At 56.2% G+C, this 27,861-nt stretch overlaps 1 protein-coding gene across 8 annotated transcripts in view; it reads left to right on the top strand.

Annotated features, from left to right (window-relative positions):
* CLSTN1 (calsyntenin 1) overlaps positions 1-26,397 on the top strand; it is an 833,174-nt gene extending 806,777 nt beyond the window's left edge. For 5 of the 8 annotated variants that reach the window (XM_049775285.1, XM_049775287.1, XM_049775284.1 and 2 more), the window contains exons 3-20: positions 404-526; positions 7,365-7,394; positions 8,576-8,771; positions 11,181-11,389; positions 12,895-13,044; positions 13,141-13,326; positions 15,543-15,791; positions 16,025-16,146; positions 19,099-19,261; positions 21,632-21,688; positions 22,875-23,032; positions 23,599-23,747; positions 24,021-24,247; positions 24,477-24,647; positions 24,757-24,902; positions 25,330-25,465; positions 25,558-25,742; positions 25,818-26,397. In XM_049775285.1, coding sequence (XP_049631242.1) covers positions 404-526; positions 7,365-7,394; positions 8,576-8,771; positions 11,181-11,389; positions 12,895-13,044; positions 13,141-13,326; positions 15,543-15,791; positions 16,025-16,146; positions 19,099-19,261; positions 21,632-21,688; positions 22,875-23,032; positions 23,599-23,747; positions 24,021-24,247; positions 24,477-24,647; positions 24,757-24,902; positions 25,330-25,465; positions 25,558-25,742; positions 25,818-26,021 — 2,861 coding nt within the window. In that variant the 3' untranslated portion in view covers positions 26,022-26,397. The remainder of the gene's footprint in view (positions 1-403; positions 527-7,364; positions 7,395-8,575; positions 8,772-11,180; positions 11,390-12,894; positions 13,045-13,140; positions 13,327-15,542; positions 15,792-16,024; positions 16,147-19,098; positions 19,262-21,631; positions 21,689-22,874; positions 23,033-23,598; positions 23,748-24,020; positions 24,248-24,476; positions 24,648-24,756; positions 24,903-25,329; positions 25,466-25,557; positions 25,743-25,817) is intronic. The other 3 variants (XM_049775289.1, XM_049775290.1, XM_049775291.1) reach the window with 3 other exon arrangements.
* The last annotated feature ends 1,464 nt before the right edge of the window (positions 26,398-27,861 follow it).

Raw genomic sequence — 27,861 nt, 5'->3', positions numbered from 1 at the left:
TCCTGGCTCTGAGCTCAGGAATCATCACTCCTGGTGGGCTACAGGTGGACCATATAGGATGCTAGGGATCGAACCCCGGTTGGCTGCATGCAAGGCAAACGCCTCCCTGCTGCTGTACTGTAGCTCAGGCCCAAGCTGTTCCCTTCCTACTTGCTCTCACTGCTCTGTGGACATGCTCTCTGCTACGTGGTTATATGCATATATATTTTTTTAAATTCTAGTTTAGGCCACGCACAGGTCTAATAGCGTTGAGGTCGCTGGCTGCCACCTTCGAATCCCGATTCCAGTCTTTGCAGCCACAGTGGCCGCGTGGTCTTGCAGATGAGCCAATGCCACGCTCATCCCATGCCCCGGCACAGTTTTCCCGGGGCCCACCACCTGTCTCCCCCGTTTGTCTTCACAGTGAACAAGCACAAGCCGTGGCTGGAGCCCACCTACCACGGCATCGTCACCGAGAACGACAATGCGGTGCTGCTGGACCCTCCGCTCATTGCCCTGGACAAGGACGCGCCCCTGCGCTACTCGGGTAGGTGCTGCCCGGGAAGGGGCGTGGCCCGCGAGAGGGAGGAGTCAGGGAGGGGCGGGATCTGCTGATTGGGAGGGGCTGAGGGAAGGTTGGACCTATTAGAAGGGAGAGGTATGGGAGGGGGCGTGGCCTGCGAGGAGGGGCATGGCCTGTCAGAGACAGATGCTGTGTGAGGGGCTTAGCGTGTAAGGGGAGGGACTATGGGGCAGGGCGGGGCCAGACAGCCCTTACCATCTTATCTGCATTTACTACAGACAGGGTTTTCCTTTTAAATTTTAACTATTGGGGTTCCTGCCCACTACCCACCCCTTCCAAGGAAATCTAAAAAGGCCCCTACCTGATGGAAAGCTAGGGATGGCCTCTCATTGTTATGTTCCTTGAAGGAACCAGACAGCCTTGAGATCAGTCGCACCCAGGATCCCAGGATTCCGCTAAGATGCAGATTCAGTGGGGCGTGGGAGGTGGGGATGGGGTGCAGATCCCCCCCTGAGCTGGTGTGTCCGTTTGAGGGAAGCACAGGGCCTTCCCATCCTGTCCTATTTGATGAAGGTGTCCCCTTGTCAGAAGACTTGTCTTGGGGAGGCCTGCTGGCCAACCAGAGCAGCACAGTTCACCCTGTGCGGACACAGATGGTGTATCCCTCCCACTTAGTCTAACCGAGATGACATTCTGACACCCCAGGTTTTTTGTTTTTTTTTTTTTGGTTTTTGGGCCACACCCGTTGACGCTCAGGGGTTACTCCTGGCTATGCGCTCAGAAGTTGCTCCTGGCTTGGGGGACCATATGGGACGCCGGGGGATCGAACTGCGGTCCGTCCAAGGCTAGCGCAGGCAAGGCAGGCACCTTACCTCTTGCGCCACCGCCCGGCCCCGACACCCCAGGTTTAAAGCCACGTTGGCATTTACTGTGGGACTGTTGGTTTCCTCTGTGACAGCAGGTCTGTCTGTGTGTGTGCGTGCGCACGTATGGGTACATGTGTTTATACGTACATTCTTTCCTCACATGTGATGTTTGGTGTTCAGAGGCCCTTCTAGCTCTGCGGGTTCCTGAACTGGTATCCACTTGCAAGTGTGAAAATGTTGAAAGCCCAAAACTAACCTCAAGGTCAGGGAGATGGCATGAGGTCTCTGCCCGGCTGCTGTGCTAGCTCCATGCCCGGAATCCATCCTTTTTTCAAAGCTTCATTCAATTTATTGACTTTTTATATTCACAAGATTTTGCAGCCATCTAAATTCGGAACATTCTCTGCCATTCTCTCGGTCGTCTGAAACCTGGACACAGTAGCAGCACTTGACTTTGGACAGTGGCTGCCCTATGAGAGACTGGTCAGCTGCACTCCCCACCTCAGAACCCTGTGCCTCTGGCTTCTTCCCGCTGTCAAATAGGCCACATGGCGACAGTGAGAGTGTGGCCTCTTGGTGTGGGCGTGGCTCCAGGTGGATGTGGCTGTCGCAAAGGAGAAACACTGCTGGGTCAGGTTCTAATGTGGACCCAGACTTGCAGGTGGGGAGTGCGGATGCTTGAGCCCCAGACGGGAGCCCGCCTCTTCCAAGGAGCTGTCTGGGCCACCTCAGCTCCTTTTCTCTGCCCCAAGGTGACAGCAGTGGGCAGGTCAGGACACAGACCCCAGAGCCACTGTCTTATGTGGCCTGGCACAAGTCACCAAGCCTCTCTGTGCCCCAGTTCCATCATTTATAAAATAAAGATAGTAACGGCACTTACCTCAGAGGCTTTGGGAGTATGAGATTATTTTTTTGCACATGTGAAGAGCTTAAAGGAGCCCCTGTTAAATGTGAAGTTCTATATTCACCATTTGCTGCTATTATTATCATATTTATAGAATCTGTAAAAATACTTTCCACTTAGCTTTCTGTCAGGAGCGTTTCTTCCATGCATCTACAGTAGTTCTCATAGCCTCCTACATTCTCACAGAATTAATTAATTTTGTGGGGTATTTTGTTTGTTTTGGGGCCACATTTAGTGATGTTCAGGTCTTACTCTTCAATCAGGGGCACTCTTGGGTACCGAGAATCAAACCTGGGTTGGCCATGTACAAGGCAGCACCCCCTTCCCATTGTACTATCTTTTTTGTTTTGTTTTGTTTTGTTTTGTTTTTTGTTTTTTTGGGTCACACCCGGCGGTGCTCAGGGGTTACTCCTGGCTCTATGCTCAGAAATCGCTCTTGGCAGGCTCAGGGGAGGCATCCCATATGCCAGGATTTGAACCACCGTCCTTCTACATGCAAGGCCCTACCTCCATGCTATTTCTCCGACCCACTCACTTTTTTTTTCTTTTTTTTTTTTCTTTTTTGGTTTTTGGGCCACACCCAGCGGTGCTCAGGGGTTACTCCTGGCTGTCTGCTCAGAAATAGCTCCTGGCAGGCACGGGGGACCATATGGGACACCGGGATTCGAACCAACCACCTTTGGTCCTGGATCGGCTGCTTGCAAGGCAAACGCCGCTGTGCTATCTCTCCGGGCCCCCATTGTACTATCTTTCTGGCCCCTTTCACAGAACATTTTTTTCCCCTTTGGTTTTGGGGGCACACAGGGTGATGCTCAGGGTGATTCCTGGCTGTGCACTCAGGGATCACTCCTGGTAGAGCTCAGGGGATGCTTTGGGATGCTGGAGATGGCAGCCAGGATGGCCTTGTGCAAGGCTAACACCCTCCCTGCTGTGCTGTTGCTCTGGTCCCCCTTTCATAGAATTTATTGACATAACTTCTGTGGGGACCTCACATGGACAATGCAAGTGCTCTACTTTGGAGCTTCAATTTTGGGGCCATACCCAGCTGTGCCTCAGGAATCATTCCTGGTTAGCTCAGGAGACTATGAGTCATGCTGGGCACCCATCCCAGGTCCCCTGAAAGCCTCTTACCAGCTCTGTAGCTCCTTTACCAATTTATTTATTTGTTTATTTATTTTGTTTTTTTGGTCCACGCCTGGCTTGGGGGACCATATGGGATGCCGGGAGTTGAACCGAGGTCGGTCCTAGGCTAGCACGGGCAAGGCAGATGCCTTACTGCTTGCATCACTACTGCTGCTCCTCCTTTACCAATATTTTTGTTTTGTTTTGTTTTTGGGTCACACTCGGCAGCACTCAGGGGTTACTCCTGGCTCTGTGCTCAGAAATCGTTTCTGGCAGGCTCAGGGGACCATATGTCAGGATTCGAACCACCGTCCTTCTGCATGCAAAGCAAATGCCTTACCACTGTGCTATCTCTCTGGCCCCTCCTTTTCCAATTTTTTTAAACCAAAAACTTGGTCCAAAAGCAGTATTCAGATCTGGAACCCAATTTCAACCCTGTGTTGTTTCATGCAGTGACCGTGTGTTGGATGCTGCACTGTGGCAGTAGCACTGGGTGGTGACAAATACCCTTCTCTGCACAGTGGGCAGGGGCTGGACTCCCTTGCTTTTCCGATGAGGAGACGGGCTGAGGCTGTACTGCCTTTTTCCCATTTTGTCCCCGGAGCCTGGATGGCCACTTAGTTGTATGCCTGACTTGTGGTTCGGTTGTGATGGACAGGAGATGGCCTCTTCCGTCATGTCACCAGGCTCTCAGGTAGCAGTGCCCGGGATCACCCTGTCTGGGCATGTGAGAGGTGCTGGGAATAGGATATGCCTGTGTCCACAGGTCTTGCCTGTGCAGGGCAGTTGCTTTACAGCTACACCCTGCTAAGTGTTTTAGGAAACCAGCCAACTCCCTTTTTAAAAAATATGCTGACAGCCTTTGTAGACGTGGGTGAGAAATGTTCGTTTTAGGGCCTTGCTAGAAGCTCAGAAGGCCAGATGGATGCCCGGGATGCACTGGGCTCAGATTTCCTCTCTGCTGCTTCTCTTCTGAGAACTACCAGGGATAGTAGGAGAGTAGCTAGAAACCCCTATTTCCCATTACTGCAGAGAAGGCACCCCCTTAAGAGATGCACAGCAGACCTGGCTGGACGGGGTTTAGTGGCAGGGCTCAGACCTGGTGTCTGTGGGGTTCTGGCTCCCTGACCAGCCTCAGGGGAAGCTCAGGGCCTTGCGATGATCCTTCCCTGTTCTCTGAACCTCACATGGCCCTTTGGGTGGAGGCCCTGGGGATGACTCAATCCAGTCTTGCTGGTTTATTTCATTTTGTTTGGGGGTCTGGAGGCACACCTGGCTTCATGGGGTGCTGTGTGGGGCCTGTGTGACACATGTGTCTGGCTACTGGAGACATAGTCTTAGTCTCCGGCTTGACTCCCACCAGGCCTTTGGGCTGACATCAGCTTTCCCGTGAGCGGGTTGTATTGGGTTAAGGAGCGTGAATCTGCCTCTCTGAATGGCGGGGATGTGGAGCCACTGATGCCAGGGGATATATGGCATTCAGGAGGTGCTAGCTCCAGGGCCACCCCAGGGTGCTGTCCTGGCAGTCCCGTCTTCCAGCAAGATTGGGACGCAGTGACCAATGAACAGCAGGGCACTGAAGGAGGGCTCAGCGGGTTCCACAACCCCTCCATGGAGTCCTGGGAGTGATGTTCAGATTATTAACCAGGTGTGGCCCAAACTCACCCCAACCAAAAAAATTTTGGGGGGGCGGCGGAGTGGTGGCACTAGAGGTAAGGCATCTGCCTTGCGAGCGCTAGCCTAGGATGGACCACGGTTCGACCCCCCCCCCCCCCCGGCATCTCATATGGTCCCCCAAGCCAGGAATGATTTCTGAGCGCTGAGCCAGGAGTATCCCCTGAGTGTCAACAGGTGTGGCCCAAAAAACCAAAAAAACAAATAAAATTTTTTTTGTTTTATTTTGACCATACCCAGTAATGCTTAGTGGTTACTCCCGGCTGTGCAGTCAGGAATGCCTCCTGGCAGGCTCCGGGGACCCCCTGGGATGCTGGGCATCCAATCTGGGTTGGCCAGGTATAAGACAAATGCCCTCCTCATGCTGTAGCTCCAGCTCAGCTGCCCGAGTCTGTGGTTCAGTGGAAAGCAACTCCATGCATGCACCCACACCCCCACGCACGCCAGCGTGCATCTTCATGTGGCTGCCACTCCAGGCTTCTGTACTGAGTTAGCAGCTATAGCATTTGTCAGGATTTTTGCTCCTCTCTGCTAAGTAAAGTCTCAGTGTCGAGGGCACACTCTGTTCTCTTTTTAATTAATTAATTAATTTATTTTGGTTTTTGGGTCACACCCGTCAACGCTCAGGGGTCACTCCTGGCTCTATGCTCAGAAATCGCCCCTGGCAGGCACAGGGGACCATATGGGATGCCAGGATTCGAACCACTGACCTTCGGCAAGACAAACAAATGCCTTACCTCCATGCTGTCTCTCCGGCCCACACTCTGTTCTCTTGAGCTTCCCAGGAATCTGCGGGTGCCTGGGCCTGAGGCCTCTGTGGCAGCCAGGCCTGGCTTGTTCCTCTTGGGCTGCCTGGCTCTGACCTCGAGTGAGAGGCCATTGTCACTGTATGTTTTGTTTTTGAATTTTGGTTTGGGGTCACACCCCTGACTCTGCTCAAGAGTGGCCTCTGATGATTCTTGGGGGACCCTATGCTGTACCAGCAGTTCAGACCTGGGTCAGTGGGGTCTACAGCAGACTCCCTAATGGTTGCACTGTCTCATTGCCACCCACACTGTGTTTTTTTGTTTTGTTAGGAGGTGAGGGGATTTGCGCTGTATTGCAGTGCGCAGGGCTTACTCCTCGCTCTATGTTCAGTGCTTGTTCCTAGTGGTGTTCAGGGAACCGTTTGTGGAACTGGGGTCAGCCCACACACACAAGGCAAGGGCCTTAACCCCTTACTATCTTGCTGGCCCTTTGTCACTGTGTGTTAAATATCTCTGGAAAAATTATCAATCAGAGGAACTGGAATATGTCAGCAGCAGGGAGTCAGAACCCAACGAGAGAGTAACTGGTCTGGAATCTGGCCAGCGGGTGTAGACACCGAGGCTCAGGGGAGGGAAGTGGTTTAACGTGAATCAGATTGGGAGCACTACAGTGAGTGGGTGTGTAAGTGATGCCAGCAGATACCCGTGCAGACCCCCAGCTCCAGGGGAATGTCATGTTCTGGACTTGGCTCTTCCCCAGGCCTGGCTCTGCACCTCAGGACCTGCATATTATATCCTGGGTCTGAAATTCCTGCCCCGCTAACCACATAACACGTCTGTCCCTCCTCGGACACCGTCTTGTCATGAAAGGTCCTGATCATAAGTACAAGTGTCCCATTTTGCCCTCCCCCCAGACCCTAGACCACTTTCAAGCCCCTGGCACCTCATACTGTAGCCCTTGTCATACTTTCTGTCACCCTTACAGAGTAGTCTCCAGGGCATTGCTGTCATGGGGCAGAGTCTAGCCACATTCAGCTGCGAGGCACTTGGGGCATCAGGGCCAGCAGTCCTTTATCCCGGGGTCTCACTAGCCCCACACAACACCCTGGGCACATGGTTTCCCCCCGAAACACAGGAAGGGTCAAACCCCTTTGCTTTGAGTGAGTCTAACGAGGGGGTGAAAGTTGCCAGAATCAACCTGGTCTTCAGAGGTCCCCTTGGAAAGGAAAATCAGAAAATAGTTAGATCGACTCCATGTCCCCCACCTCAAGTCTTGGCCCTAAGGGGGAATCCTGGGGGCCTCCGGTCCATTGTCCTCCTCGTGATTTCAGAGTTGCTGTCATTGGTGGTAAGTCGGTTCTCAAGACTGAGCCACCAAGGCCCAGATTTGTGGGCACTGCCAACAACTACCAAAGCGATATGTTGTGTGGCAGTGTGTTTGTGTATTCGTTTGTGCCGATGTGTGCTTGCGTGTGTGTGCATATTCGACCCTGCTGTGCTGCCTCCCTCCTGCTGCGGTACTGACACGGGTTTATCTTTTCTCCCTTCAGAGAGTTTTGAGGTGACAGTCACCAAAGAAGGTGATGAAGGTTCTTTCTCTCCCCTCCTTTGCGTATTAACCCACTAACTTGGTTGATAAAATTGGGAATCAGCCCCTAAACAGAAAACGCTGTCATGCTTTTTATTTTTTACCCTTGATTTATTCTCCTGTCTCCTTTTCCTTTTTTAAGAATTTGGGTGGAAATTGTATGTAACCAAACCCCGGGTTAGAAATATCTGGAAATCAGACATCCATTTGAATCCCATGGATTATACCATACACTGAAAAACTGGGACCTAAAGTCTCTTGATCGGTATTGAGTCGGGAAAAGGTCAGCCCTTTTTTCACATGAAATCGTTACGTGAAGTTTTATGTGGCTGTCAGAAGGCTGAGACCCCGTATTCCTTGCACAAGAATGGAAATCCTTTCCTTTTTTTTATCTGTCAGCAGGGAGCCCCCGATCCATCCCTCCCTAGGGCCTGAGCTCTGGGCAGCTGCATTTGTGACCGTGGGCAGCCTGCACAGCCACCCCACAAATCCCCCCCAACTCCGTCTCCAGGCCCTCGCTGCAGCGCTCAGGGCTGTTGAAATGGATGCCTGAGAAGTCGGTATTTCTACCTTCTCCTTTTAGTGGTTTCTTTCGATTCCCTAATTTTAGTCAGGCTCATTGCACAGGAAGACATGTTTCTGGTGAATTGGGGTGGGGGGCGCCCCAGAGCCTCATGATTACGGGGCTGAACCTCACTCTCACGCTTTCCCTCTCTTTCTCAACACCGGTCGGTGCATTTTAAAGCCTTCTCTCTCGGGTCTAACCCAAAGAGCTGGGGCACAGTGTGTTGGTGGCTGGCCTCCGCTGTTTGCTAATGAGACACTTTCCCTAGACCTCTCTGAAGGTCTCCTGTGAAATGCCTGTCTATGCCCCTCTTTCTTTCTCTCTTTGGCCCCCACTTTCTCCTTTCTTTCTCTGTACCCCTGCATGATTGGATGCCAAGTGCCGCCTTCCAGACCAGACCGTGCTGCTCTGTACTAAGCCCCACTTACCCGGGACTGTAGTGTCCTCGCTTTCCCCTCCTTGGCTGCTGTTGTCATTCCTTTGGGGGCAAGGGTGGGGTGGGTGGGAGGCGTTGCGAGGGGGGGGGGGAACGGACAGAGAAGGGCCTAAGCCCAAGGGCTATGGGCTGAAACCCTCTAAAGGTGCTGCTTTGACACCCCCCCCTCCAGGTGAGATTTGTGGGTTTAAAATCCACGGGCAGAACGTCCCCTTCGACGCTGTGGTGGTGGACAAGTCCACGGGAGAGGGCCTGATCCGCTCCCGGGAGAAGCTGGACTGCGAGCTGCAAAAGGACTATTCCTTCACCCTCCAGGCCTACGACTGTGGCCAGGGCCCCGATGGCACGGGGGCCAAGAAGTCGCATAAGTAAGTGAGAGAGAGAGAATGCTTGGGAATGGGTCCAGCAGTGCCTCCCCTGCCCAGCACCCAGGAAACCGAGCTCCAGCCTGTGGGGACTGTGGAGGAAGAGGACTGGGTTTTGGGTGCCGGTGGGACCCTCTCTGCACCCCTTGTGGGTCGCATATACCTCCTTTGTGCCGACAGAGCAGTTAAGATCCTTAGCCTTCTAGGGGCCAGAGTGACGGCACAATGGTAGGGCATTTGCCTTGCACACAGCTGACCCAGGACAGATTGCGGTTCAATCCCTTCGGCGTCCCATAGGGTCCCCAAACCAGGAGCAATTTCTTAGTGCAGAGCCAGGAGTAAACCCCTGAGTGTCACCAGGTGTGGCCCCAAAACCCAAAATAAAGATTCTTGGCCTTTTCGCCATGGTGTGGGGGAGGAGAGGCCTGCAGAGGGAATTGAGCTCTTCTGGCCCAATGAGGACCTGCCTGGGTGGGTGAGAACTGTGGAGGCCGAGTCTGGGGCCCAACCTGCCTGTCACCAGCCCCACATGCCCCTATCGGTCGCACCTGAGCGAATTTCACCATGTGACCCGTGATCCCGCCACTGAGAACTCAGCATGGAGTTGCTTTCTTCGGGAAAAGGAGAATCAGCCTGACCTTCGGCCCCGTCCGTCCCTGCCAGGTCCTTCAAGGACAGGCTTTGAGGAGGGACAGACAGTGAAGCGGCGCAGTTTTCTCTCAAGATGGGGGGGGGTTTGAAGAGGGAACTGGGCTTCCCTCAGAGGGGAGAGCTGAGAGGCCACATCCTGGGGCAGACTTGGGGTTGTCCCAGGGTGAATAATGAGCCCTGCCGGCCTCAGCAGAGCTGATCCTAGAAGGCTTTAGAAGGTGATGAGAGATAGCTAGGGTGTTGGCAAGGGAAGAGCTTTGATCTTTTGTTTCCAGCTTCAGGCTCTGTCACAGTCTCTGTCCCTGCTGCACCTTCTCCCCCAAGGGTCCTGCCTTCTGTTTTGTCTTTGTTTGTTTGTTTGTTTGTTTTGGGGTCACACCCGGCAGCACTCAGGAGTTACTCCTAGCTCTCCCCTCAGAAGTCACTGCTGGCAGGCTTGGGGGACCATATGGGATGCCAGGATTTGAACAGGTTCCGTCCTGTGTTGGCCTCATGCAAGGCAAACACCTTAGCACTGTGCTATCACTCCGGACCCTGAAGTAATGTTTTATAGTTTCTTTTATTTAGGTCTTTCACTTCTTTAGTTAATTCTAAGGTACTTGATTTCTGAGGCACAGTTATGAAAAGGATATTTGGGGGGGGGGTTTGGGTCCCACCCGGCAGTGCTCAGGGGTTACTCGTGGCTCTGCACTCAGAAATTGCTCCTGGCAGCCTTGGGGCAACATATGGGATGCTGGGGATCAAACCCGTATCTGTCCTGGGTCAGCTGTGTGCAAGGCAAATGCCCTACCACTGTGCTACCACTCTGGCCCCAGGGTCCTGTCTTCTTTGCGGCCCTGCCAGTTAGTCTTAGTGGTCTCAGTTCCTGTGCCCACAAAGTGTTCGGGCCTTCAAGCATCTTGGTGCTTGCTTGGCCGAGGAAGGGGGTGTTGAGGTGTCACCTCCTTCGTGGGGTTGAGGTAGAGGTGAGTTGGGTCTCATGGCCAAGAGCATCCCACATCCTGGCTCCCCAGGCTGGGATTATTTCTGGACAGGAGGGACAGGGACCCCACCCAGAGACGGGGTCTTCTTCCCTGTCACTCACTGATGGAGCCTCTGTGGCGAATTGGGGGGACCACCATCGGTCACGTCCAGGCTGCAGGGATGTTGCTCCGATGGGACTCCTGGTCTCTGTCTCAGCACTGGGTTCCTGCTTGACTGCCCAGACCATGCTGTCCTGGGCATTTTCTTGCTTTTTATATGCAGAGTCAGGGATGGGACCCTGGGCCTCTACCCTGAGACGCATCCTGAGTCTCTGTTTCAGCCTCTTTTTGCTGCTTTCTCCAGCTCTCCTTGGTTCTATGCCTCATCACTGTGTCACTCTAACCTGGTGCTGCCACCTCTGGTCTAGCTTATTTCTATCAGCTCCCACCCATACTGCCAAAGGAAACCCAAGCCCATGTTTTAGACTCTCCGTGGGGGGGTTTGCTTGCTAGAACCTGCAAGAGTCAACGCAAATTCTTACATTTTAGTTTTTGGGGTGCCACTTCCCAGCAGTGTTCAGCGCCTGTGCCCAGCAGTTCTCAGGGGCACCATGTGTCGAACCGGTGCTAGGTCGGCCCCTTCTCTCTCTTCCGTCCCTTCTGCCTGCAGTCCTGTCTTCTCCTTCGGATGCCCTTAGGCAAAGGAGAAAGCAATAATGAGCACTTTGGTGCCCTAGGCGCGGTCCCTGCTACTGGCGTGGGGTGAAATCAGGTGTTCACGCTTTCTGCTTCCCTGCAGGGCCGCTGTGCACATCCAGGTGAATGACGTGAATGAGTTCGGGCCTGTGTTCAAGGAAAAGTCGTACAAGGCCACAGTGGTGGAAGGCCGGCAGTATGAGCGCATCCTGCGGGTGGAGGCCCTGGACGCCGACTGCTCGCCGCAGTTCAGCCAGATCTGCAGCTACGAGATCGTCACACCCGACGTGCCCTTCGCCGTGGACAAGGATGGTGAGGAACCAATCCTGCAGGGGCAGAGGCTGCCCCTGTCCCGCCCCAGTTGGGCCAGCCTGTCCGTGCGCGTGCTATAGCCCCCTGTGGCATACGGGCATATGCATGCATGTGTGTGTCTCCAGTGGCCCTCTGTACTTCTCTTGGTATTCCCTTTTTATTTATTTATTTATTTTTGGATTTTGGGCCATACCCAGCTTGCTCAGGGGTTACCCCTGGCTCTGTGCTCAGGAATTGCTCCTGGCAGCCTCAGGAATGGACCATCCGTCCTGGGTCGGCCATGTGCAAGGCAAAAGCTCTACTGCTTTGCTATCGCTCTGCCCCAGGTCCTCTCTTCTTATAGAGACGAGCCTTCCCCTCCCCCCCAGCCTCAGAGGGGTGAGATCCTAGGGACACAGACTCCCTGTTGTCCTCTGTATTGCACATCAGAGACCAGTTTCACTGCTTCTTGACCCCTCCTCCATCTCGCCCACCAGCCTAGCATTGCCTGGGAGACCCTGCTAGTTCCCCCCCTTCGCCCCTGCACCCCCCTGCATGGGGCCTGGTTGATGGTGACTGGCCACAAGTGATCCCTGGGCCCACTTGGGAGGTCAGGCGAAAAAAGAAAAGTTATTACCTGCAGTGTTTGCATTTCTGTCCTGTGGCCCTGCTACTCTGACCTCAGTACTAAGTGGAGTGGTGTGCATTGGTCTGGCTTTTCCCAGGAGGCTGAAATCTGTTTGATCAACAGATCCAGGCTTGGGCCTTCCTGCCAGGCCCTGCTGCACCCTCAGTGACCATCCAGAAGAAACTATTTCAGAGCAGCTTCATTAGGTTACAGCATCTTTGGAGCTTTGGTGCACTGGCCCCTGTGCTGGCAGCAGGGAGTCCTGCCCCTGAGCCACCTTCCCTGTGGTCTGACCCTTGGTTGTTTTTTTTTTTTTTTTTTTTTTTTTGATTTTTGGGCCACACCCGGTAATGCTCAGGGGTTACTCCTGGCTATGTGCTCAGAAGTTGCTCCTGGCTTGGGGGACCATATGGGACACCGGGGGATCGAACTGCGGTCCGTCCTAGGCTAGTGCTGGCAAGGCAGACACCTTACCTTTAGCGCCACCGCCCGGCCCCTGACCCTTGGTTTGAGAGCGGAAGCACTTAGTTTATTTTGGTTTTGGGTATTTTTTGTGGGGGGCACACCCAGCAGGCGGGCTGGGGAACCCTATGGGATGCCAAGGATCAAACCCAGGTTGGCTGCACACAAAGCAAACACCATACCCACTGTGCTATCTAGTTGAAGCACTTGGAATTTTTGCCTTTTTTTTTTTCATCCTTTTACATATTAACCATGAAATCCTGCAGTGAATGTAATTACCCCCCACCCTCCATCCTCCCTTGAGTGAAAGAAATGTGGGGACTCTTCCCTTCACGGGAGGTGAGGCCTTGTGCCCATGCAGGAAGCTCCCTCCCCCCAGAGCTGGCATGCATTGCACAGCTCCATGTGTTGGGGTAACCGCTCCTCTCTCTTGAAGGCTACATCAGTAACACGGAGAAGCTCAACCACGGGAAGGAGCAGCAGTACAAGCTGATGGTCACGGCCTACGACTGCGGGAAGAAACGCGCCGCCGAGGACGTGCTGGTCAAGATCAGTGTCCGGCCCACCTGCACACCCGGCTGGCAAGGTGAGCGCTCCCCCCCCACAACCTGGCACGCCTGTCCTGCTCAGGGATATCGCAGCCTCCCAGGCAGCGTGCCCCTGTGTGTTCCTCCTCCCACAGGATGGAACAGCAGGATCGAGTATGAACCCGGCACCGGCTCCCTGACCCTCTTTCCCAACCTCCGCCTGGAGACGTGCGACGGGGCCGTGGCAGCTGTGCAGGCCACACTGGAGCTGGAGACAGGCCACATCGGCAAGGGCTGTGACCGGGACACCTACTCGGAGAAGGCCCTGCACCGCCTCTGCGGTGAGACACTATGGGAGAGCGAGGGAGAGCGAGGGCAAGAGAGAGCGGAGAGAAGGAAGAGAAGAGAGAGAAGTCAAGAGAGAGAAAAGAAAGTTTATGAATGTGTGAGTGTGTGTGGGGAGTCTGGGAGTGTGTGATCATATGGCTATGTGTCTGAATGGATGGGTGTGATATAGGTGTGTGGGTTTATGAGTGTATTTATGGGGGGTGTAAACGGGAGTGTGAGTGCATGGGCGTTTTAGGTGTGAGTGTATGGGGTTATGTATATGAACGGCTGAATGGGTGTGGGTACAAGTGTGTGGGTTTGTGGGTGTGTTTATGGTGAAGTATGTGGGTTACAGGTGTGTGTGAGTAGATGAGGATCTGGATATGTGTGTGGGTGTGTGGGTATGACTGGGTGCATTTTGGAGTGTAGTTAATGAGTGAGTGTATTGATGTGTGTAGGAACATAGGAAGGCATGTGCATGTATGAGACATGTGCAATAGGGCTGTGTGTTGGACGTATGAAGGTCTGTGTCTGGGTGGGCTTCAGGAGAGGCCAGGCGATCCCTGAGAGGTTGTGTCTGTGTCTAAGCTTGACATTCATGCTCTTCTGAGCCTCACTGGCAGTGCTCAGGGCTTCCTCCTGGTCCTGTGCTCAAGGAATCCTGTGCTAGGCCCTTCCTCAGACAGCTGCCCGAGCTGGGATGGCGTTTTCTGGTGCCACGTTTTTCGGGAGTGGCAGAGCTGGTGTTGGGCCCTGGGGTGTCTGCTTCTCAGGAAGCAAGGCTCAGTCATACTGTGCCACTGCAGGGCAGGGAGCCAAGGACCAAGTTTCGAAGCAGCTCGGACTTGAGTGGTGCCCCTTGTGAGAACGAGAATGTTTTTTCTCTTTGGCTGAGGGCTGCTAGGTTCAGGGTTTGTCCTAAAGGCTCAGCTATAGGGCCTTGTGTTCTCTTGTTTTCTCTCTCTCTCTCTCTCTCTCTCTCTCTCTCTCTCTCTCTCTCTCTCTCTCTCTCTCTCTCTCTCTCTCTCTCGCTCTCTCTCGCTCTCTCCTCCTCACCCCCTCTTTCCCTCCTCTCCCCTCCCCTCCTCTCCCCTTCCCCTCCCGCCTCCCCTCCCCTCCTCTCCCTTCCTCTCCTCCCCTCCTCTCCTGTCCCCTCCTCTCCCCTCCCCTCCTCTCCTCTCCTCTCCTCACCCCTCCTCTCCCCTCCCCTCCCCTCCTCCCCCTCCTCTCCCCTCCCCTCCTCCCCTCCTCTCCTGTTCCCTCCTTTCCTCTCCTCTCCCCTCCCCTCCTCTCCTCCCCCCTCCTCTCCCCTCCCCCTCCCCTCCACTCCTCCCCCTTCTCTCCCCAACTCCCCTCCTCTCCCCCCTCCTCTCCCCTCCCCCTCCCCTCCACTCCTCCCCCCTTCTCTCCCCAACTCCCCTCCTCTCCCCTCTCCCCTCCCCTCCCCTCCCCTCCTCTCCTCTCCTCTCCTCTCCTCCCCCTCCTATCCCCCTCCCCTCCTCTCCCCCCTACTCCTCTCCCCCTCCCCTCTCTTCTCCCCTCCTCTCCTCACCCCTCCCCTCCTCTCCCCCTCCCCTCCCCTCCCCTCCTCTCCTCTCCACTCCTCCCTACTCCTCTCCCCCTCTCCTCTCCCCTCCTCACCCCCTCCCCTCCTCTGCCCCTCCCCTCTCCCTTCCCCTCTCTCCCCTCCCCCCACCTCTCCTCCCCCCTCCTCTCCCCTCCCCTCCCCTCCCCTCCCCTTTCCTCTCCTCTCCTGCATTATGCCTATTTTCATACAAAAAGCATAACTACCTTATTTATTGATTTTCATTTTGGGGTCCCACCTGGTAGTGCCCATGGCTTCCTCCTGGGATCATTCCTGGTGGGCTCAGGGTTCCAGCTGGGTGTCAAGGGGGATTGAGTCGGGGTCAGCTGTAAGGCAAGTGCCTTCTCTACTGGACTATCTTTCCAACCCCTTTTGCTTCCTCTCTAAAAAAAATCCCATTGGTTATTTCTGAATTCTAATTCAAACCCTCAGTGTGCTGAGATAGTGCAGCGGGGAAGGCACTTCCCTGGCATGCTGTTGACTTGGGTTTCATCCCCAGCATCAAACTACCCCAGGAGTGAGCCCCAAGCATGACCCCATGTACAAACCCACATAAAAGTACCCTTCATTGTGAGCAGAAGGAAATGCCTCGGGGCTCCCTGTCTGGCCCTCCCGGCACCCCAGCGTCACCTCTCGCTCTTGCAGGTGCTGTCTCCGGCACCACCGAGCTGCTGCCTGCGCCCAGCAGTGCCGCCAACTGGACGGCTGGCCTCCCCACTGACAATGGCCACGACAGCGACCAAGTGTTCGAGTTCAACGGCACGCAGGCCGTGCGCATCCCGGCTGGCGTGGTGGCTGTGTCCCCTGAGGAGCCCTTCACTCTGTCTGTGTGGATGCGGCACGGGCCGCTGGGCCGCAGGAAGGAGACGGTTCTCTGTAGCTCCGACCGCACGGGTGGGTGCAGTGCTGGCTGGGGAAGGGGGTGCTGGGGCCAGAGCCAGAATGTGTCACCCCCGAGGGTCCTGGGTAAGTCCCAGGGCCCCAAGATATGAGCTAATGGCCCGGTGTTGGGGTGCACCACAGCTGGGCCCCCTGCTCTGAAGCTCAGGCTGCATCCTCCCCCCATCCCCAATGAGTGGCGAGTGTCTGGCCCTGGTCCCGCCACTCACTGCAGTCCTCGTTCACAGACATGAACCGGCACCATTACTCGTTGTCTGTTCACGGCTGCCGCCTCATCTTCCTCCTGCGCCAGGAGCCATCGTCGGAGAAGAAGTACAGGCCCGCGGAATTCCACTGGAAGCTTGACCAGGTGAGGGGTCCACCGGCTAAGGCAGCGCAGCTCACGGCCTCGGGCTGCCGATCCTGGAAGTCAGTGCACCAAACTCTCCCCTAAAAGCTTGTTTATATTTACATAATTTGTTGTTTTGGCAGGCCACATACGATTGTGCTCCTGACTCTTGCACTCAGGGATCACTCCTGTCAGGCTTTGGGGAGGACTCTCTGTGGTGCCAGAGATTGAAACTGGGTTGGCTGGGTGCCAGTAAATGCCCTCCCCACTGTGCTGTCACTCCTGCCCTTAATTATGTTCTTGTTTGTTTTTGTATTTTGGACCATACCCAGCAATGTTCAGAGATACTCCTGGCTCTGCATTCAGGCATTATTCTTGGCAGTGTTGCGGGGTGGGGGGGGTGGCATATGGGATGCCAGGGGTTGAACCTGGATTGGCCACAAGCAAGGCAAATGTCCTCTCTGCTGTGCTGTCACTCTGGCCCTTTAATATGTGCTTTGTTTATTTGTTTGTTTGGGGGCAGTCTGTCCTAGGCTAGCACAGACAAGGCAGATGCCTTACTGCTTGCGTCACTGCTCTGGCCCCTAATATGTATTTTTTATGTATACATAACCACTACCAAGAACCAGACAACTGCTGATCTGGAGAGATGGGAATTCAGGTTGTATGGGGAACTCAAGAGCTTCCGTCCCTGGCCCTGTATGGTTGGACCAGTACCCAGACTACCTTGAACTACCTCCTGAACCAGGAAGAACAATGCAAATTGTTTTTTTAAGTCTCAAATAACGTTGTACAGATGACTGAAATAGCATTCACTGAGAGATACTTCAATTTGCTCATTGGTTACTTAAGTCCTTGGTTTCCAGAAAGATGCTGAGAACCACCCCTTGGTGTGAATTTAGGGATTCCCCAGGATGCTGCAGATAACAGAGCTGGAGGGCTGGAGTGTAGTCTTCTGAGCTGGAGCTCTGGCATTGCATGCTCCTCTGAGCAGCCTCTAAACACAGCACAGAACTAGAAGTAGCCCCTGAACACCTCCAGGTGTTACCCAAAAACCAAAAGAAAAATGACAACTTTGAGGGGCCAGAGAGTTACTACAGCGGGCAAGACATTTGTTGCCTTACACACACCCAACCCGGATTTGATCCCTGACACCGTAATTGGGCCTCTAAATGCCACCAGGAGTAATCCCTGAAGGCAGAGCCAGGAATAAGTCCTGAGCACTTTGGGGTGTGGATCCGCACCCCCCCCACCATCCCGAAAAAAGAAAAGATTTGTCTTTGGTTCGTCTCAAGGAGTCAGTGGACAAATGGTGTAGAGGTCTGTGGTCTGTGAAATGTCGTGTTGACTCAGATTGACAGCTGGGCCAATAGCTAGAAACAAGAACGAGAAAGGGGCAAGTCAGCTCAGTCACAGCCTCGGGGGGGGGGGGGGGGCGCCAGTGTGACCCCACCTGTTAGGTGGTTTTATTTATGTCGATGGTTTCTTCTCCAGAAACTTTTTTGGGAGGGGGCTCTGCAGGGGCTTTAGAGCCATGCCAGGTTGTGCTCCAGGGGCTGTGTGATGCCAGGGCTCCATCAGAACCTCCTGCGTGCAGAGCCTGGCCCAGCCCGGCCCTGGCCCAGCCTTTGTTCTTTCAGCGGTTTGGTCTTTATTCTGAATTCGCTCGATCTGAAACGTGAGCCTGACACAGAAGCTTCCAGCTTCAGAAGTCTGGTCTCTCCGTGATCATGTGATCACGTGATCCTGCTGCCTTTGGAGTCTGAGGACAGGGTCATGACCTGAGTATTGCCTGCAGGAGCCCCCTCTTGGCTCCCTTGCACCCTGGGGTCCCCCACAGAGATGGCATCTTGAATCTCTTTCTCTTAGAAAACACTTGCCTTCCTGCCTCCCTTCCTTCCTTTTTTTTTTTGGGGGGGGGGGGAATCTTTGGGTCATACCTGGCAGCACTCAGGGATTACCTCTGGCTCCGCACTCAGAAATCACTCCTGGCAGACATGGGGGACCATTTGGGATGCCGGGATTTGAACTACTGGCTGTCCTGGGTCAGCTGTGTGAAAGGCAAATGCCCTACGGCCTTACCACTCTTCCTTCCTATTCTTTTTTGGATTTTGGGCCACACTCGGCAGTGCTCAGGGGTTACTCGTGGCTCTACGCTCAGAAATCGCTCCTGGCAGGTATACCGGGATTCATTTTTTGAGTCACATCCGGCAGGGATCAAAGCCATACTATAGTTTTTGCTTTAGGTTTTTTTTTGGGGGGATTGGGGTTTTTGGGTCACACCCGGCAGCGCTCGGGGGTTCCTCCTGGCTCTACGCTCAGAAATCGCTCCTGGCAGGCTCGGGGGACCATATAGGATGCTGGGATTTGAACCGCCGTCCTTTTGCATGCAAGGCAAATGCCTTACCTCCATGCTAGCTCTCTGGTTTCTACAGTTTTTGCTTTATACTTGGACGACCCAGGTTCAATCCCCTCCATCCTGCAGGGTCTCTGGAACACTGTCCGGAGTCATTTCTGAGCGCAGAGCCTAGAGTAACCTCTGAGTAACCTCTGTTTTGGTGTGGCCTCAAAACAGCAACAACAGAAAGAATAATGGGTTGTGTTGGTCTCACACGTGCGATGTGGAGGCGTTGTGATACCCGCCTTGGCGATGGCTAACCCAGCTCAGTCCCACGTGGTCTCCCGAGTACCCCGGGAACGGCCCTGGAGCCCACTCACTATGAGTTTTCCAGGGTCTTGGCTCCTCTCCGAGCCAGAGCAGCACCTTGTTCCGAATCCTCGCACTGAACTGCCAGCCGGTGGTCCACAGTCTGAATCATTGGGGGGCCCTGACCCATGGACATCGCTGGGTGGGGGCATAAGGACGATTGCTGGGGAGGCAACTGCGGGTCATGGTGCGTCCCAACTGCTCGACTCTCAGTGCTCACCCTCTGAGCGATGTGACTGTGTGTATCCCCCATGTGTCCCGAGTAGGTGTGTGACGAGGAGTGGCACCACTACGTCCTCAACGTGGAGCTCCCCAGCGTCACTCTCTTCGTGGACGGGTCGCCCCATGAGCCCTTCTCCGTGGCCGAAGATCGTCCGCTGCACCCGTCCAAGATCGAGACGCAGCTGGTGGTTGGGGCTTGCTGGCAAGGTAGGCCCCCCTCACCCGGCCATCTCTGGGACCCCTGGGCCCTTAGGGGATCAGGCTTCTCCTGGTCCAGCTCTCCAGGTCCTCCCCGTTCCCTGGGCCTCAGTAGGTACCAGCCTCGCAGAGCCAGGCTGTCTGTTTGGGAGCTCCAGGTCTGAGGGAGGATGTACTCGAGGTCCATTGTCAGGAAGTTCGTGGGGATGTGGCTTTGAAGCCCCAACAGGCCTGTGAAGGGGGCCCCTCTGGGTTCTCAGGGACTGGGGATTCTGGACCACGTGGTGAGGGTGCCTGGAGACAGGTTGGGCCACTTGGTGCCCTTCCCCTCACTCCCGCCACTCACGGGCCTGCTCGCCTCTGATAAGTCGATATTTCTTGTGAACCCTTAAAAGTTCCTGTGGTGGGGCCGGGCGGTGGCACTAAAGGTAAGGTGCCTGCCTTGCCTGCGCTAGCCTTGGACGGACAGCGGTTCGATCCCCCGGTGTCCCATATGGTCCCCCAAGCCAGGAGCAACTTCTGAGCACATAGCCAGGAGTAACCCCTGAGCGTTACTGGGTGTGGCCCAAAAAAAAAAAAAAGTTCCTGTGGTAAAATACCATTTTTTTTTCTTTTTCCCCAGTTTTACTTTCTTAATATCTTGAACAACAGAATTCCAGAGTTTACAAACCCTTTACCAAATCTAAAGTTTTATGTTTTCATAATTGAGTGCAGTTCTGCAGACATCACCAGGACACTGCATCGAAACCTTCTTTCTAATTTACCGAATTCCCAGCTCTGCTGCCTTTCCTGCCATTGTCCTGCAGGGTCGTGCACTGGGTAGGTCTAAACACCAGCCATGAAACCCTGCAGGGCCCTAGGCTAGGCTGCATAGTTCAGCCAGGGAAATTCCTAGTACTTTGTGACTAATCTAACTTCTTAAGAGAAGTGGTAACTTTTTTTCTTTTTTTTTAAGCCATAACTGAGCTACTCGAGTTACTCCTAGTAGGGGTAGAGGGACCATATGGGATTCCCAGGATCGAACCTGGGTCTGTTTGTTGCGTGCAAGAGCCTTACCTGCTGTGCTGTCTCTCAAGCCCAGAAGTCACCACTCTTGAGTGGGTTGAAGCTTTTTGTTTGCTTTTGGCCCACACTAGTGGTGCCAGCACCTACACCTGGCTCTGCGCTCAGGAGTTACTCCTAGCGGTGTTTGGAGAGCCCTTTGCCTATGCCAGGGATCAGGATTGGGGATCCACGGCAAACCCAGTATCTCTTGTCCTATTGCTTCAGCTCTGAAATTAATTTGAATCCTTTTCTTTCTAGAGAAACTGAGGTTTAGGGCAACGGGAGCCTGGGGGTGTTCCCAGTGGTTCATGATGGCACCAGGATTTCGGCCCGGAAGCTGGGGAAGGGCGGAACTCTGAGCTGCCGGGCCCAGAGGGCCCTTTTGTGGCAACAGGAGGCCTTGGGCCCCTTGTGGGGCTTCTATTTCCTTGAAAAGAAACCAGGTGCTGTTGGAACTGGGCCTTTCCCAGACACCCCAGGACTTATAATATTAGACCAGGAATAAGCCATAAGGTGACAGGAATGATGCCTAGAAGGGCTAATTCAGGCTTCCTGGTAGCTGTGTCCTGTGAGTGCCATTGCCTGGTCAAGGGACCCCTGTCCTGTCTTGTGTCACCTTGGTGCCCACAGGTAACACGTGCACACAAGTACACATACGCACACAGACACAGATGTACACAAAACCGCACACATAAACACATGAGCATGTGCGCATTTTAAGTGGCATCAGTGGGAAGTCAGAGGTGGTGGAAGGGCCGCCTCTGAATGTTCCCTGGGATTGGATTTTTGGGGTCACACCCAGCAGACCTTAGGACTTCTTCCTCCTGGCTCTGTGCTCAGGAATGACTCCTGGCAGTGCTTGGGGGACCCTATGGGGTGCCTGGGATCACCCCGGGTTGGCCGTGTGCAAGACAAACACCTTCCCCTTTGGGCTGTGGCTCCTGCCCCTCAGCTGGGCTTTAAGCACTAAATGGTGTGTCCCCGGATGTGTGCTGTCGTCGGGCCCTGGGTTCTTCAGACCTGCGTGTCACTTGTGGGTTTCACCTAGAACTTTCCTTCTTGGAAGCACAGGTTGGGGTGACAGGCAATGTTTTTACCTGCTTTCATTCAGCTCCTGATGCAGCCAGCAAGTTCTGCAGAGGTTGTGGGGAGATGGGGCAGTGGGTGGGGCCCTGCCTGGACGGTGGTGGTCAGGTCAGGTGCCCATTTGGGGGCTGTGGACAGTGCGTGGGGGGCAGTGTCCCCTCGTTTTCTGTTCCCAACTCCTTTCCCAGCTCCGCGCAGACGTGCCTCACCTCGTGGCGCCCCGCCCTGTCTCTGTCTTGCTTCCCGCAGAGGACTCGGGCCTTGAGAGCGAGAATGACACGGAGTCCTGGCCTCCGGGCCCCCCAGGTTATGGACCCCCCCTCCCCGGCCGCTGTGGCCGTGCTGAGGCCGGGCACTCACACCCGCGTCACGCATGAGACATCCTCATCGCTCCATTTCAGCTGCTGCTTCTCATTCTGTACCCTGGGCACTCCCTTTCTGCCCTTCCTGCCCCCTATGCTCCTGGGGCCTGTACTCATCTGACTTCACTCCAATTGCTGCATGAGGTCCCTGCCGACAACCCCCAGGCCAGGGTCGGGGCCCTTTTGGGGCTCTCTCGTGACTGGACAAAGCCTTTGTGGGTGTTCTCTTGGCCTGCAGAACCCCCCACGAGTCTCTTTTAAATTTGATTTAGGGGGGACTTCATCATGCTGGAGCTGGAACTGGGCCTGCTCCCCCAACTCCTGTGGCCTCTCCCTGCCCCTCCAGGCGATGTTTGCTCTGTTGGTTTTGTTTTTGTTGGGGCTCAGCTCCACTGTGCAGGGTTCTCCAGGCTGCCCCAGCCCTGCTCCAAGCCCTCCAGGGCTGTGAGGTCTCAGTGGGTCAGAGCACACAAGGTGCTCGCAGTGCTGGGGGGACTGTACGGTGTAAGGGCCCCACATCCAAGGCACGTCCTGTCACTATCCCTGCTCCAGCCCTGGAGTCCTTGCAGGATGTGGGACCCTGCCCCTGGTCTCAAGCCCTGGACACTTTCACCTCTTCCCCAGCTGTCATCTGCGAGGGGCAGCTGGGACACTGAGCCCAGGGAAGCTACTTAGTTACCTTCCATGTGGAGGCTCATCCTCCAGTGCTCCACACCCCCAAGGTTCTACAGCTAAACACCGGGGCTGTGCTTGGAGAAAATGGGCTCGGACCTGGCCTGGGACCCGGGCACACTGATTCTGTGCCTGCCTTAGGCGGCTGCAGCTTAAAAAAAAAACTTTTATGGTTGCCATGTTTTTTTTCCTTTTAACCCCCTCCAGTTAGGGGATCCCCTGTGGGCTCACCCAGACATCATACAGAAAGAAGCTCAGGTGCAGAGGAGTTGAGGAGGGACCCCATGGGGGGCTGGCATGTCCCTACCCAGCCAGGCCTTGGCCACATGCATGATCACTCACAGCGTCATCTCTCACGCTTCCTTCCACGGCGCCGGGTCCCAACTAACCGCACGGCCCTTTGTCGCGCTGCCACCGCTGGCTTCTGCTCACCCCCTGCCCTGCCCTTCCCACCCCAGGCGCCGACCTGCGCCTGACGCAGTTCTTCCGAGGGGACCTGGCGGGCCTGACGCTGCGGCCGGGGAAGCTGGCTGACAAGAATGTCATCGACTGTCTGTACACCTGCAAGGAGGGGCTGGACCTGCAGCTCCCCGAGGATGCCAGCCGAGGGGTGAAGGTACTGCCGTAGCTCAGCGCCCCCAGCAAAACCCCCCCCCCCCCCCGTGCTGCCCCTGCTGGAGGTGCTGCTCCCAGGACCCAGCTGAGTTGTCTGTTTACACTTGGAAAGTGGGGGACTCCCCTCTGGGCTGCAGCATCTGTTAGAGACACTCTAGGCCTCTTTCCTAGGCTCAGACGGTGTCAACCTGGACTGTGCCACTTAAAAGCGGAGCCTTGGGCTCAGGTTGGGGGTGGGCACCTGGGTATGAGTTCCAGCACCGCCGAAATAAAGGGACTCCCAAGTCAGGAGCAGCCAGAGGGCAGAGAGGGGGGAAGAGACGGACAGAGCCGAGCAGGGCCAGGCAGGGCCGGACAGGGCAGGTGAGGGACCTGCCCAGGAGAGCCTGCTTCGTCCCCAGGCACCATCCATCTCCTTCCCCAAATCATCCCTCCCCTCTCCTCCAGTCTTCAGCCCCATCACTCGGGAGGTCTCGGGGTGGGGGCAGGTCCCGCTGTCACACCTTGAGTGGCCGCCCTCTTTTCTCTGGTTTCCGGCCGCCTGTGCTGAGCCTGTCTGTGCCGCAGGTTCAGCTCAGCCACAGCCACGCGGTGCTGACAGTGGAAACCGAATCTGTCGGGGACCTGGAGAAGGCCCTGCAGCGCGCCGTCTACCTCAACTCCCGCCAGTTCCCCACGCCCGGCACCCGCAGGCTGCGCCTCTCCAGCAGCGCCCAGTACGTGCTCTTGGGGTTCAGGATCCTGCACCTAATTCTACTCGGTGCTCAGGGCCGCTCTGCTGTGCCACCCCCTGTGTGTGTGTCTCCCAGGCCGGGGCTCACTGTAGCCTTCTGGGGAGGCCACCCGAACCAAGCAGAGCTGTCCGCACTGGGCACTGGGCTGCGAGTGTGGGAGAGGCCTGTAGGCTGGTTCTGAGCACCCTGGGAGAGGCCTCGGGCCTCTGGAGCTGCTGTCTGAGCCGTCCCCCACCCCCCACCCCTCGGCCGCAGGTGCTTCAATGAGGCGGCCTGCGTGTCCATCCCCCCGGTGGAAGCCGCCGTGATGGTGCTGCAGCCCGAGGAGCCCAAGATCAGCCTCAGCGGCGTCCACCACTTCGCACGAGCAGCCTCAGAGTTTGAGAGCTTGGAGGGCGTCTTCCTCTTCCCTGAGCTGCACATCATCAGCACCATTACGAGGGAGGTGGAGCCTGACAGTGACGGTGGTGAGGACCCCACAGGTAAGATCCTGCTGGGCCCTGGGGGACCTGAGACGTGCTGGGTGTGTGTGTGTGTGTGTGCCTGGGATGTGCTGGTGTGTGTGTGTGTCCTCACAGGCTGGGCAGCCCCGGAGAGGACTGTCCTTCCCTCTACCCTACCCTGGGGCCCTGAAGTGCTGCTGGCCTCAGACGAGACGTACTCTGTCCCTGTGAGGCCGCCCTGCCATCTCCTGCCGGTCTGTTCCCGCAGTGCAAGAGTCGCTGGTGTCCGAGGAGATCGTGCATGACCTGGACGCCTGCACGGTGACGGTGCAGGGGGAGGAGCTGAACTCCGAGCATGAAAGTCTGGAGGTGGATGCGGCCCCCCTGCAGCAGCGGGGCATTGATTTGAGCCGCTCTGGCCTGGGTGTCGTCTTTACGGGTGAGTGGGCAACCGGGGACACGCCGGACCAGCAGTCTGTCCCTCTCGCCTCCTCTCTGGGCAACCGCCCCAGCCATTTCCCTGCGCCCTGACAGAGCTTCCCTTGCAGGCGTGGACACCATGGCCAGCTACGAGCAGATTCTGCGGCTGCTCCGCTACCGGAACTGGCACACCCGGGCCTTGCTCGACCGCAAGTTCAAGCTCGTCTGTTCAGAGCTCAACGGGCGCTATGTCAGCAACGAGTTTCAGGTGGAGGTGAGTGTGGCGGGGCCAGGACTGAGCTCCAGGCCCGCGAGAGCCCCCCCTACCCAACCCTCACACCTGCCAGCACCCAGGAGGGACATGGGTGCCCTGACCATAGGGTGACCAGGAAGATGTATCTGGGACAGGCTCACAGCTGCCCGTGACATCAGGCTGGTAGGGCTAGAGTGAGGGTCAGATCCTGGGATGGGGTCTGAGACTCTGGGCTCCCCAATGCTGGCCAGCAGCCCCCTTTACTCCTCAGACTCCTACCTAGAGGTGCCCCTGGTGGTCAGCGCTCATTCCAGAGAAAGGGACCCAGGCTGGTGCTTGTCCGATGGGTGCAAGCAGGAAAGGACCTTGGGGCCAGTGGCCTTCATCAGTAACAGCAGAGAGGATGAACCGCTTCTTTGTGCCTGCCTAACGCCTTGTGGCCCCGCAGGTGAATGTCATCCACACGGCTGAGCCCGTGGACCATGCCAGCCATATGGCTGCACAGCCACAGTTCGTCCACCCCGAGCACCACGCCTTCATCGACCTCTCGGGCCACAACCTGGCCAGCCCACACCCCTTCGCAGGTAGGGCCGCGGCAAGGGGCAGCAGTCTGAAGCAGGGTCCCCGCTCCTGGCGCTTGTCACACCGGCTCGTGTCCCCCCACCCCCCTTGGCAGTGGTCCCCAGCACGGCCACCGTGGTCATCGTGGTGTGCGTCAGCTTCCTGGTCTTCATGATCATCCTGGGCGTGTTCCGTATCCGGGCGGCACACCAGCGCACCGTGAGGGACCAGGACGGGGGCAAGGAGAGCGAGATGGACTGGGACGACTCAGCCCTGACCATCACCGTGAACCCCATGGAGGTGAGCGGGGCCCAACGATAGGGGTGGGAGGAGCTGCTGTCCGGCTCTCCCCGTTCACGCAGCCCTTCCCTGCAGACCTACGAGGACCAGCACAGCAGTGAGGAGGAAGAGGAGGAAGAGGAGGAGGAGAGCGAGGAGGGGGAAGAGGAGGAGGACATCACCAGCGCCGAGTCTGAGAGCAGTGAGGAAGAGGAAGGCGGAGGCCGAGAGCAGCCGCGTGGGGACCGCGGGGACCGGCGGCAGCAGCTGGAGTGGGACGACTCCACCCTCAGCTACTGAGCCTGGCCGGTGCCCGTACAGTCTCCCCCCAGGCCGCCACGGCCTCCGGACAGCCCCACAGAGCCCCGCTCCCTGCTCCCCACATACCCCCGTGCTTGGCGTGTAGGACCTTAGGCCCCCCCACCCGCCTGCCCTCCCTCCCTTCCTCCCGCATCACTAAGTTCTGGGCCCCTGGCCCCGCCGCGATCTCGGGGACCAAGGGTCAGATTCGCACTCTCCTACCTGATGATGAACCTGTTTCTTTCTTTTTTTTTTTAAAAAAAAAGTTTTTATTTTTTCCAAACTAGTGCATGTATAAAATGGCATAACGGGGGTTAATGTGTAGATGACACTTTTTAATATTTTGTAAATAAATTGGGATTCCTCGTGTCCTTTGCGCTAGTGTGACCCAGGACTGGATTGTAGGCAAGGTGGGGAACCCCCGGGGTAGGAAACCCCGTGAGTCCGGGGTTGGGGGCGGGGAGCCGGGAGTCTGAAGCTCGGGGACCCCCATGATTGGGAAGCTGGTCAAGAAAGGGTCTGACCTTCAATATTCCTGCCTGTGTGGGGGTGAGGGTGGTCCTGGGGCCTGCCACACCCCCACCCTCTCCCCCCAGCTTCCTCCCCAGCAGACACGCGGCAGGTCTGAGCTCTCTGCCCTTCTGGTTGGAGGCACCACAGGCCCAGGCAAGAACCGCCAGCACCAGTTCACAGAGGGGACCCCGCAAGTGAGGGGCTGGGAGGGACGGCCCCTGGGACATCATGTGCGTCTGTACCGCCTGGCCCTGTTCGGACGCTATGTGGCCTCCATGCTGTTGCTGTAGTGCTGTGTAGACAATGGGTGGGACGCCAACACAGGGCTCAGCCCCCTGCACACGTGTATGTGGACAGGCCTGCGTGCGCACCCCAATAAAGCTGCGGTTCTAACCAGAGCACGGCCTGTTGCGTGGTCTTCTTTGCGCCTAGCCCATGTCCCAGGTCCCCCAAGCTGAGCTGAGCTGACCGGGACGGGCTTCCCTTCCCCACAGCTCTCCTGGGCGCCTCTCTGACAGGAATAGGAATTTGAGGGAGCAGAAGCGGCGGCCCAGGCCTTCTGCCCTCACCAGAAGTTGCTAGAAGCTTTTAGAAAAGTTACTTGCTGGGGAAATGAGACACCAGCTCCTTTCAGACTGTGGACTCCACGCTGGGCGGGTGGGTGGGAGATGGCTCCTGCTCTCCGGGACGGTGTCAGCCCTTCACTGTCTGTGCTGAGCCTTGGGGACCGCTGAGAGGGCTCTGGGCTGCTGCCCACTTCCTTGCCTCCCCCCACCCATCGGGGTTGCCCGAGGCCCTAGCACCAAGACTTTTGAGATTTGGGCCTTTGAAAGGCCTGTGGCCAAGGCTGCATCTTCGATGCCAACATCCTCTCCCCGGCTCACTCCATCCCTGGCACTCAGCAGGCCCCTGGCGAGTAGGGCTGGGGCCAGTCCCGCCCTCACAGCCCCCCCGAAACATTCCAGTCACGCATGCGCCGGGGAGAAGCACTCAGGACTTCATGTGTCTGGGAACAGTATATATTAGATTTTAGGGGACAAGGCCAGTTCTGAGCCTTAGCGGTTCAGTGAGGAGTTGGCTATTCCTTTTCTTACCCACAAACAAAATTGCTTTACAGCAAAGCTGAAAGCGAAGTGGGAAGCAAACGTCCCTGAATTGGGGGCCCCCGGCCCAGTCGAGGGAGGGGAACGGAAGAGGGGTGCCCCGTCTGGACGCAGGCACAGAACCCTGCGGCCCAGAGCCAGGGGAAGGCCGGCTCCCCAGGGCAGCCAAAAACAGTCTCGGCTGGTCTGGACCTGCCAGCTGGAAGACTTGAAACCCCAATCCT

The sequence above is a fragment of the Suncus etruscus genome, chromosome 6, assembly GCF_024139225.1.
Source record: "Suncus etruscus isolate mSunEtr1 chromosome 6, mSunEtr1.pri.cur, whole genome shotgun sequence".
Taxonomy (NCBI): Eukaryota; Metazoa; Chordata; class Mammalia; order Eulipotyphla; family Soricidae; genus Suncus; species Suncus etruscus.
This window is presented reverse-complemented; position numbering and strand designations above follow the sequence as displayed.